The sequence below is a fragment of the Nipponia nippon genome, unplaced genomic scaffold (assembly GCF_047370975.1).
Source record: "Nipponia nippon isolate SJK-2023a ecotype South Korea unplaced genomic scaffold, ASM4737097v1 scaffold_4, whole genome shotgun sequence".
Taxonomy (NCBI): domain Eukaryota; kingdom Metazoa; phylum Chordata; class Aves; order Pelecaniformes; family Threskiornithidae; genus Nipponia; species Nipponia nippon.
This window is the reverse complement of record NW_028262358.1, coordinates 100607765-100619795: the sequence shown is the minus strand read 5'-3', so window position 1 is coordinate 100619795 and position 12031 is coordinate 100607765. Positions and strand designations below refer to the sequence as shown.

The following is a 12031-nucleotide window of genomic DNA, read 5'->3' as shown; positions in this document are numbered from 1 at the left end:
TGGGACAGTGAATTAAAAAAGGGGGGAAAAAAGTAAAAAAAAAAAAGGAAAATTGGCCAAACTGAACAAACCTTAACATGTACAGGTCATGAGGCACACTCCTCAACAGCAAGGGTTCATGTTAAGTTAGTGCTTTTCATGCACAGTTTCTTCTGGCCTCTCTTCTAGAGCGTATACAAGCCATACTTTTGACTCTCCCTTGTTATTACCTAACAGCTGATGTGCTACTTCTTTCTCTTCTGTTATCTGAAAAAACAGTCTCATCTGCTACCACTGAAAACAAGAGGCTCTTAAAATATTCAGGCGAGAAGATCAGCCATGGCAGACAGTTTAATGATAGCCCCTCTTACCAAGAGAGATTCTGATCAAACAGCTCTGTACCAGCCACCACTGTGCATGCCAAAACACAGCAGAGATGGGCTGGGGTGGAAATCGGTGACAATTTTATCGAGAAAGAGCCTATCAGTGAATGAAGATGGCCTGGGCCTTATTCAGTTTCCTGGGCTTGATTCCACTCAAAAAACCTGACCATTACATATTTGAGAAGTGAGATCAGCTACTACAGTCAGCTTTTCATATTTGCTTGCTTATTTTTTTAATTACAGCAAAAGAGAGTCATATTTCCTCTACAGTCCCTTTCAGCAAGACTGGCAATTTTAACCAAGACTTAAGCAAATAAACCACATTCTTAAAGGTTTGATTTATACTATGTCTAACCAGTCCAAGGCCTAGCTAAACTGTAGAGAATATGATGTGTAGCACACTTTTACAGACATCTGCCCTTTTTGTTTTCATAAGGAGTTAGGCTGTATCAAGCATTTCTAAGAAATTCCTAAAGATACTTGGTGTGTATGTTATGCACTTGAACCATTTTCTCAAGATTCATCGTTTTATATAATTAAAAATCAGCATCCATATATGTGTGCCCAATTTAAAGTTGTTCTATACCTGTGCATGCATAATAAGTACTTGTATGCTTAAAAAAAAAAAAGTATTTTATGTAGAATTCACAGAGATATGTTATAACAATAACCTTACTTTGTTAAATCAAGTAAGATTACTGTCATCTCCCAGGCTGATTCTACGGTCCATACAGAGAAAATGGCCTCCTCAGAGAACAATTCAAAGCAGGGAGCTATTTTGTCCCAAATTATCCTCTGGAGGATGCTATCATGGCCCAAAGGCTAAAATTAAGACTTTATTAATGCTCCAGCAAATATCAAGAAGCTAGATTTTATTGAGAATGCTGACAAATAAAATAGGCGGTCTTTGGACACATCAGTTCAAATTGCAAGGAAAAAAAAATTTCCTAGAAGCAATCCAGAATTTGACCCCTCATGATTCCTGTTTCAACCACTTTTTATTCTTTCATTTATTTGAGGAAGCCGTAACAGAAGAGGTGGTGATACCACCCTCTAATAGAAAAAGCATTGCTGGTTGGAGTACTTACCTGGAAATCAAAAGTTCTAGGTTCAATGCCTCCTCAGCGTGAGGGCTGTTAGAAGTCCACAGTTCCTAACTCTCAAAAGAGTGCCCTACTTATCTGCCAGGCTAATCTAGGAAGAGACGCTGGAAACTCTCACTAAACTATCTGGGATATGCTCAAAGGTGACAGCCACAGCTCCTGCTGCAGCACACAGCTTTAAGCCACAGTGATCCACGCCTAAACAAATGATCCAAAGTCCTTTGAAAAGTAACAGGAGTGTTAAAAGCACATTGCGCAAGTAATTAATTTATATCAGGAATGGGTGATGCTGTTACATACCTTTCTTTCATTAACTGATAAAGATTTTCCTTCATGTATTCAAAGACAAAATACAGATGATCATTTTCCCTGATAACTTCTTTCAGCTTTACTACATTGGCATGGTTTAGTTTCTTCAAAGACTAGAAACAGAAAATGCAAACAGGATTTTACAAGGGTCTTACTCTAATGAAAAAGAAAAAACTATTTCATTGATGCAGAAGACTTGGCTTCAAAAATTCTTCAAGATTTTAAATTATCAGACAGCTCTGGGAACAAAGACAAGTATTGCCAGATACATATACAGTATATGTATCGATTTAATGCATTGGTCATTCAAAAACCAGCTACCTGGCATCACAGCAGGGACCAAAACAATTGCATTTTCTCTATAAGTAACTTCCTACTGGCAGAATTCACACTCTTCTTGTACTTGCACTGGCAATAGTCAGGTTAGACTTCGGACTAAATATAACCCTGGAAATTCTTCCTTGGTATTGTGGATTGACCCTGGTGGGCAGCTGAGCTCGCTCATCCCCCCAGCGGGATGGGGCAGAGATTCAGAAGGGCAGAAAGTGAGAAAACTCGTGGGTTGAGATAAAGACAGTTTAACAGGTAAAGCAAAAGCTGTGCATGCAAGCAAAGCAAAATAAGGAATGCATCCACTGCTTCCCATCGGCAGGCAGATGTTCAGTCATCTCCAGGAAAGCAGGGCTCCATCAAGCATAATGGTTACTTGGGAAGACAAACGCCATCACTCTGAACATCGCCCCTTCCTCCTCCTTCCCCCAGCTTTTCCTGCTGAGCACAACATCATATGGAAGAGCCCCTTGGTCAGCTGGGGGCAGCTGTCCTGGCTCTGTCCCTTCCCAGCCTCTTGCCCAGCCCCAGCCTACTTCCTGGTGGGGAAGCCTAAGAAACAGAGAAGGCCTGAGGTTGTGCAAGCCCTGCTCAGCAGTAATTAAAACATCCCGGAGTTATCAACACTGTTTTCAGCACAAATCCAAAACATAACCCCATACAAGCTGCTATGAAGAAAATTAACTCTATCCCAGCCAAAACCAGCATACTTGGGTCTTCATTCTCCCTTCTTTTTAGATATTCAGTGTATTCTACATTCATTCTTGCTGTAGTAACACAGTACCAATACATGGTACTGTAAGAAAAATGACCTAGGTTTTCTGCATGTTTGCAACAGTGATAGCAAGGACTAGAAATTAAGGGAGGCCCTTAGAACATACTCCTAAAGCTTTGCTGGTGTCAGAATTTCATGCCAAATGCCTGTCCCCAAACCAACACAGAAACAACTGCACGTACAAAGGTTACTGCTGAGCAAAGGGCATGTGTTCTCAAGCTCTGAAAAACAAACACCAATCAACTCCAGGTTTTGTGATAGGAGAGCTTGCTCACTCACTCACCGCTCACTGCAAGGAGGAAGCAGCTCTCTACAAACAAATGATTTTTTGTAAGGTTACAGAATTTTAATAAGAGTCTTTGTAAGACTACAGACACCCCGTTCAAATGCAGGGCCGGGAATCAGAACTGTAATGCCATATGCCACAGCTCATGTTGGGGGGAGTTTTTGATAAAAGGGGTGGAAAGAATTTGATGTTACCCCAAAACGTGAAAGAGATTGTCTAATTTAAAGTCAACTATTGAAGGAAACAAGTACCTTAACCTCTCGAAGGTTCATGCATTCTTCCCAGGAATAAAACTTCCTCTTCATTCTACAGTAGTAGAGGAAAAAAACCTATTAATACGTGGTCAACATCAGCTGGTCTTAGACCTATAAGTTTCATTTCATCTTAACAATTCAGTTCTTCCATCAAAATATAACGTGTTATCTTCTTTGTAAAAAACTTTACATCTTTAGACAAGGTACACTCTAATAGAATCTTAAAGCATTACTATTACACAGGATTGCCTTTTTTTGTATATCTATCTTAGTGGAAAAATTTCAGAGCCTTCAGCAAGTCAGGGCATACTATTTTTCTTTCCAGTATACAATGTAGTATAATAGAGTCTAACTGTAAAAAGGACAGGGGTTACAACAGATACGAACAACTCAGTCTGAGTTTTGAAACAAATCTAATGAAGACCAAATTAAATCACTGGGTCTCCAATTTTATCATATTCTTCTTGCTCCTCTCCTCTGTATTTTGATTTGTCTGTAATTTCAATACCTTTCCCCTCCAAGTTGTATTTCTTCATTTTTCAGTGTCCACTGCTCCCCACGTTTCTCTCTCCCTTGCGAGTTGCATCTATTATGCCAACTGTTTTCCGAATTCTGCCTTTCCTTTCAAGCAACTCTGCTTTAACAGAAACAAACTGCGGGGCAGATCTGTTTTCTCCTAAGCCAGAATATAACTTTGAGCATACTATTTGTGTGTAACGTATGGTCCTATTTGTTCATATGCATTTTGATTATGACTCAGTTCTCTCACACCTAATTCTACACTTTAGGACCAACAGGACGAAGGCTCGTGTACATGCGCGCACACACACACACACACACAGAAGAGCACAGATTAAACTTACAAAATTACCCAACTGCTTAGAGTCTGGATTCAGAGGGAGTCAGGCACCCTTTGAAGATCTGAGTCTTCGTCAGACTTTAATAATAATTCAGTGTTACTTATTATTGTAGTAAGCTTCCAGTTCAAAATCAGCTCTTATAATCAGAATAGTTTAAGAACTACAAGCCCTTCATTTCGTGAAGTGGTCTGGACTATTTTTTTTGTTTAAGCAGTGTTTTTGCAGTTACTGTCTTGTGCCTTCAGCCACCAGGCCATTTCTGTTCTTAATAACGGACTGGAATTAACGTGTAAGCTGAGAGCGTACCATCTTCTGGTTTGTTCTGAAAGTTTTTAGTTTCTACCATGTTGCAAAATGAAAATCAAAGGTGCTTCTGACAAGGTTTGATACAGGAAAAATACCCTCAGCACAGAGGTTTTAGAAAGTTGCGAAAGCCAGCTATTGACTGTTCATACAAAACAGCATTGTACTGAAAGCTCTTCTGACAAGTATGTCCCTGGGTCATGGTCAGTATTTCAGGAAGGTGCCTGCAATGTTTCACAGCTGTCTCTTACCACAACTAGGACAAATAAGCCATTTACAAACTGAGGTCACTGCTGAAGCAGCAGAGAAAAATCAAGTGGATTTCTCAAGGAATTTTAAGAAAATCTTACGCTGAGAAGACCAAAACATAATAGCATATAAAGATACAAACAATGGACAATGAGATCCATTGTGTTAATTATCACTGCAGTATTAACACTGCACTGGAAACGAGACCATGAAATGTATGTTCCATGTAAGCAGCAGGGAAGGGGCTGCAGATTCCAAAGCACCATTGCAGAATACTCGAAATAATATATATAATACATGTTTGACTGCATGTAGTAGCAGAGCACTGTTACAATAAGCCTATATACCTCACCCTCTTTATCTTCTGCTGGGACTTTGGAAGATACAAGGAACTTGAGCTTTGTGTGCTGCCCCAATACAACTCTGAATTACAAATGTTGCGTGGAATGTGAAGTACTCAAACCAGCATGACCAAATGATGCAGACCACAGAACGGAAAAACCTGGACCATCCACCGTTAAGTAACAAATGAAAATACTTACTTTTTAATGGCTATTAGCTCTCCAGATTCAATGCTTCTCCCTAGGAGGACAGAGCCGTAGGTCCCATCACCAAGCTGTCTGATAGTTGTGTACCTATTCATGATGAGGATACTTTAGCTGCAAGCGCATTTCAGTCCTTAGTGTTTCTTGTGTTTCTCCTCCGAGTGTAACCAGTTCTTTCTGTGGCAGCATAAATATAGAGCACTCAGGACAGTGTGAACAGTTGCAGGAATCATGTTTTCAAGACTTAGCCTTTGGTCTGAAAGCACAGAACATAATCCATTTGATTTCTGTACCCTTCTGAGATTGCTTGTTTGCAGACTCCACTCTCCTCCGAGAGATACTCCTTGTAAGCTATACACAAACGCGTGTCTCAGTCTCTCACCAGAAAGGGACAGCCTGTATCTGGGCATAACTGAGTATGTTCCTAAATCCACTCTTATGCTAAATCTAGAGATACTTTACAGCAAGCTTGCAGGCAGCCCTAATGGGAGAAACTATTACTAAAAGCAGAGGATAAAGTCTCATAGCTTGGAGAAAATAGTTTGCTATCAGAAAAATGAAGCATTACAGTAAGATAGGAGGGAATCTGTTCCAGCCAAACTGTCAGATGTGTAAGTCACCATCTCACAAGTCGTACTGCCATCAGTTAAAACAAACCAATTTTCTGACTTTCCATAGAGATATAGCCATATGTATTCCCTTGAACAAAGCCTTCAGAGGAAGAATATTATATTCATGTCAGATAAGACCAAATGTATTTCACTACCGTAGCCCGAAGCATGAATCGGTCTCTAGATTAGCGGCTACATCAGATTATCTATCTGACCTTTTGTCCTGACACTGCATGAACAACAGAATGCTAGATAATAAAGCAAAAAAAGTTCTTATTCCCTCATTTAATGTAATTGTTGCTAGTATTTCCTACACTTTAGTTTAGAACAAATGTGATCTATTCTATGTAAATTAACCATACATTTGGAATAGAACAGAATTCTCCTGCAATGAGGGCTTGGTCCCTGCAATCTCTTTTTCTCCAGCTCTAAGAGGACAGCAATATCCATGGCTGGTGACCTTTGCCTTCTGCAACCTGCATCTGAACTATACTTCCGCATTTTTTTTTTATAGGAGCCTTAAATCTCTCCTCCATCTTGCCTTATTTCACAAAGCCAAATTATGATTTTAGAAGTAATGGGATTATGTTGCTTGAGCTGTGAACTGACATCAGTGCAGAGCCACAATCCTGTAGATGCAAGATGTTGTGAAGATCCTTTGTTTTCAGTCTTCTAAGCCTATTAGTCCCACTAATACTGATACAGGAACAAACAAACAAAAACTAGGAAATAGGATGTTAATACACCTTTTGACAATTTTACATATCGCGTATGAAAAAGAAACAGCATGCCTCTAACGCTATCTTACACACTGGGTAGTGTCTCAGACAGGCAGAAGGAATTGCCCTCTAGCAGTACCCGTTCCTCTCCACGCACTACTACAGAGAACCATGACTAGGCACCTTAAATTAGAGACCTAATCCCACATTTTGTACTACTTGCCAAGGAACACAGAGCCTGTCTGTAAGAATGGCACTTTGGAGGACCAGTTTCTTTTTGGCTGGTTTTCAGGCTGTGCATCTGCATAGCATAAAGCTATGTTTAGGCAATGTTCTGCATCGAGGTTAAAAAGCTTTGGTTACTCCAGCTGGTCAACGACTGGATGGCAACTCAGAAGCCTTGGCTCCCAGGCCTTTATTCAGATCCTTGGTGAAAATTTCAAATGACAACAAAGCCTTGCGTGGTCTCCTAATCTGAAAATGCAGTATTTATTAGAATCATAGAATTGTTAAGGTTGGAAAAGACCCGTAGGATCATCGAGTCCAACCATTAACCCATCACTGCCAAGTCCACCACTAAACCATGTCCAACCATTAGTATCCAAACAGATCATTTCATACAGTAACTTCAAATCGAAACAGATGGGACTTGTGGATTTTTCAAGCACGTACTGCCCTAATGACAGATTTCTGAAATTGTAACCGTAACAGGTGTGATGGCTTACAATTCATGGACCATTATGCTGCCCCTGGCTTACCATTCACGTATCCCTTTCCAGGGGACTGTGACTGCAGAGTGAAGCAGCATCTTTGCCTCACGTTTGATAACCACAGCAAACCAAAAGATGCATAACGCTGCTAGCACATGACACTGCTAGTAATAATCACCAACGGCTATCGTGAACAGATTGTCTGTCTCTTAAAGAGATGAAGGGGTGAACATAACTGCCTATCCCTTACTGAGGATACTCATTTAAGTCCCTCTCCTTTTCACAGCCACTGATTTTCACAAAACTTGTAAGAAATTAGCTTTGTGATTCCAGCTCTTCTGTCGAACGTGACCAAACCAATTAATTGAAATATTTTTGAGGCATAAAGGGGAGGCAAAGAACCTAGAGAGGAAAAAAGTGTCATAAAATACAGATTTCAGTGAGGAATGCATGTTAAAAAACATGCCAGGATGCACAGAAGTTAACATGGCTCCTATAGAAGCACAAATCCACCTGTATGAAAACTCACTTAACAAAACCTAAATAAAGTCTTGTCCGGTTAATTAAATCAGTACCATTTCTTGTTGAGCTTAATAGTGAAGCTGTTTTTAAAAATCTAGTTTACTTTGCAAGATTTATGTTCTGTCCTTAACACCTTCTGCTATCTCTCACCTTCAACTATGGGAATAAACTACACCTGCAGACTGCTTCCCCTAAGGAGAGTCTGACTGAAATCACTGAAAAGAACACGAGTCTCTGACAAGCCGTTTGCAGAGCTACAACACGTATAATCTCGTCTAGATTCTAGTCTAGAACTGCAATCTAGGCAAATTCACATCGTTAGAGGATGTAAATACAAACTGCAAAACTGTTTTGGAGTAAGAGAGTGTGCTGTTACTAAACAGAAAAAAGCAAAAGCCTTATTTTCACCATATTGCAACATCATGTTCAGACTTTACCTCACCTATAAACACGTTTTTTTTTCCCCACAGAAATCAATCAGCAAAACTCCGTGAAAAGCAAGCCTAATTCAATGTATCAAGACTACTTTCTGACTCTAACTCAAACTTACTATTTCGCTTATGTATGCTTTAAATGAGTATCCTCTCCCGTTTGAAGGGCTGCAGCACTGAGAACCGAAACTGGCTCCCTCTCTGCCAAAGCTGAAAAACGCAAACAGTAAACAATCAGCAAGTGCCTTCCAAAATTTGTTCTGTGCTCTGGCAATAACCTGAAGCTGTTACCGGTAGGATGCACGGAGAAAGGCGTGGATTAAAGCCGCGGGTTCAAATCGATGTTGTCCCAGCAGCCGCTGTGTACGTTTGTTAGCGAGGGCTTCGGGGTGCCCCGGGGGCTGACCGCCCAGGCGGGAGCGGCGGGAGCAGCCGCCCCCGGCAGCAGGAGGGCCCGGGGCGATGAGGCGAGGCGGCGGGGAGGCGAGCCGCGGGCCCCTGCGCCGGGCCGCCGCCCGGCCTTCACGCTGAGGCGGGGACCGGCTCCCCGCCTCGGCCCCGACAGACGCCGGTGACCCCTCCCCAGTCATTTCTTTTACTGAAAAGCTCCTCTCCCGCTCCCCGCCCCCTGCGACCGCGGCGCCCAGCGGTACTCACGGCGGGCGGCTTCCCCCTCCTTCGGCCAAGCCCCGGCCTGCGGAAGCCGGGCGGGAGGCCCCTAATGGCGGCGCTCCGGCTCCGCGGCCCCGGGCGGCTGCCACCGCGGCCCTCCGGCGCAGCCTGCGCCGCCCCGGCCCAGCTGCGGACCACGGCGGCCGCGGGCCTCGCTCAGGGCGCCGCCGGCCGCCGAGCCCATGGCGCGGCCCGCCGCGCCCCCGGCCCCGGCCGCTCCCCGCCCGCGGGGCTCCCCGCGGGGGGATAACGCCCCACGACAGCGGCCGGGCGGGCCGCAGGGCCGGCGCCGCTCCCCTCCGCGCCGCCCGGCCGGGCCCCTCGCAGGAGGGAGGGCGGCGAGGGCCCGCGGGCAGGGGTTTAGGGCCCCCCAAAAGCGGGCGGCGGCCGGGGGGAGAGGCGGGCGGCGGCGGAGCAGCTCGGCGTGACCCCCCGGCGGCGCGGCCCTACCGCTGCCAGAGGGGATTGCCGCCGAGCTGGGTTGGAGCGCAATTAAAAAAAAGTAATAAAAATCCCCTGGCGACTGGCCTCTCTCTCACATCCCCGAGAGGAGTTTAAATAACGAAACGGGAACGCAGAAATACCAAATTGTGAACAAATGGCAAGAATATCGACACTTCAGCCGCTGCTGGGGGGCCGAGCCTTCCCCACCTGAGCCCCAGCAGGGTCAGGTTGGGGGGGGGACGGACACACACACACAGGAAAAGGGAAACGAGGAACAAAAAAATTGGCCTCAAACAACTGATCATCAGATCTGACCGTAATAACAACTCGGTAAGCCTCAGCTTCTTTTGACAGTTCTTTAGGTTTTAAAAGTAAAGCATAGCGTTACTTCCCGGGGTTTGCAAGATGGGGTGAGCTGGCGTTGTAATTCAGGGGCAGGGCGCACACGGCTCGTCCCCTCGGGGAGGATTTTACATCCGTGAACCCTCCATAGAAATACACTTACTTGACAAGACATTCATGCGTTAAAAAAGGTGTGAAGGAACCCCAAAAAGCTCTGGATGCCCACCCCCTCATCTAAATAGAAGCTAGTCTTGACATCTACATTTTTTAGACTGAAAAAAGAATAATAATAAAAAGAGTTAAATTCCCTCCTAGTGATATCCTGCAGAAAGTGGAATTTTCCACTGAGCGAAACTATGAAGCACCTGTGCTTTGGGAAAGGAATCTGGGAGGGAGCTAAAAGATACAAAAGTATTTGTTTACGTAACAAATTGTGGAAAACTAATGGCTATACCCTTGAAGAAGAGCTAACAAACTGATAAAAGGGAACACCTTGGTGCCAAAGACTGGATGGTGGCCAGAAAACATGAAATCTGATAAAACTGCAGTTAACTGGGTGAAAGGTGAATGCGGCGAGGGGAGATCGAGACCACCAAGTCAATTCAGGACCGAAAAGACTTGCCCCCCCCCATGCCTGAGAGGAGCATGCGTGCTAATTTACATAGCAAGCGAGGCTAATTTAAATACAGTATGCCAATAGTGTATGAAATGTTAATCGCTAACCAGTAAGTGTAAATTTCGGTGGGTTTATACTAATCGTGCAGCAGGATAAATACGCTGCAGTTTTGTACGAAGGTGCGCTTGATTTGTGGGAAATCACCGAGCGCCCAGGTTTGCGCAAACCTGAAATGAATACGCAATGTCTCTCCTGAGTGTGTGATTACTGGCCTGTTGCACACCGGGAAAAGAATCCGCTTTTTGGACAACCCTAGGGCCGTGCATGACTCTCCGTGAAGCCAGCAGGAGCAGGGCACTCTTACTCAAAAGAGATTTCTGCTTTAAGCCATCCCCATTGCATCTCACATGCGTAAACACGTTATTAGTACCCAGCCCAGGCACAGCCCTAGTTTCTCTGTTGCTAGAGGCAGGGCTGCTCCGTTCCCAAGAGAAGAGGCACACCCAGGGAGGAGAAAGGCCCGGCAGCTTTGTCTCCAACCCCGAAGGAGAAGCAGCATTAAAGATAACCAGTTGGATTCGCGCTCGTCCCATCTGTAAACCTCGGCTGCGCTGCTCCCCTCAGCCCTCCCCGCGGGGTCGGCCAGGGGGCCGGCAGCCGCAGCCTTCCCCGGCCCTCCTGCCCCGACCGCCCGGCCGGGGACGGGCGCCCGCTCCGGCCGGCAGCCCCCTCACGCTCCCCGCCCCGCAGGGGCTCGGCAGCCACCCGGGGGACACCCGCGGCGGGGGCTCGGCTCCCACGGCCCCGGCGCCCCTCCGGCCACGGCCGCTGTCCCCGCGGCCGGCTCCTGGGCGCAGGGGCGGGCCCCCGCCGGCCCCTCTCTTCTGCCCCGAAAGCGTTCAGGGCTGGAGGCACGGGAAGGGTTCACAGGCCAGGGGTGAAGACCCACACACGTGGCTTTCTTCCGGAACAAAAAAAGGTTGTAATACAGATTAAAAAGCGGCTTTAGTCCTATTTTAGAGAACCCGATGCGGTGTGCTGGCAGCACGCAGTAACTCCGCTCACCGAGCGGGATGGGCGAAGGACGGGGGCCGTGAGACTGACGCGACCTCAGCGGCACAGCGACAGCCGCGGCGCTGCCGCCCCTTCCTCACCCGGTGTTGAACTTACCGGTAACAAGGGCCCCGCTCTGACCGCAGTCACAGCGGAAATGGCGGCTCCCGCGCCGAGCCCTGCTGACACCGGCCTGAGGGGCCGCGCCGAGGGGGCGGGAGGCCGCCCCGCACATCGCCGCCTTCCCTCGGCTCCCGCAGCGGAGCGGTGGCGGGCTGCGGGTCCGGGCCTCAAGCGCGGCGGCGGGGAGGCCGGGCGGGGGGCAGCGACCCCGCCAGGTGCCCCGGGGCGCTGGCGCCGTCCGCCGGGATCGCCGCCCGGTGCGACTACACTTCCCGGCATCCTCCGCTCCGCCGGCAGGCGGGACCGGCCTGGGAAAGCGCCGCTTCCCAGGCGGCGCGGCCGCAGCCCCAGGGGCTGTGGCCGGGGGACTACGTTTCCCGGCAGGCAGCGCGCCGCGGGGCGGTGGGCGGGG

At 46.6% G+C, this 12031-nt stretch overlaps 1 protein-coding gene across 11 annotated transcripts in view; it reads right to left on the bottom strand.

The window, feature by feature from the left end:
* Positions 1-11961, bottom strand: part of CILK1 (ciliogenesis associated kinase 1) — a 28390-nt gene extending 16429 nt beyond the window's left edge. Inside the window, exons 1-5 of one of the 11 annotated variants that reach the window (XM_087773459.1) lie at positions 11614-11961; positions 5374-5632; positions 3417-3471; positions 2503-2643; positions 1766-1887 (exon numbers count right to left, since the gene is read on the bottom strand). In XM_087773459.1, coding sequence (XP_087629585.1) covers positions 1766-1887; positions 2503-2643; positions 3417-3471; positions 5374-5474 — 419 coding nt within the window. In that variant the 5' untranslated portion in view covers positions 5475-5632; positions 11614-11961. Of the gene's footprint in view, positions 1-1450; positions 1678-1765; positions 1888-2502; positions 2644-3416; positions 3472-5373; positions 5633-8488; positions 8580-9026; positions 9275-11613 lie in introns of those variants that run through there. The other 10 variants (XM_087773450.1, XM_087773453.1, XM_087773456.1 and 7 more) reach the window with 10 other exon arrangements.
* Between the last annotated feature and the right edge of the window lie 70 nt (positions 11962-12031).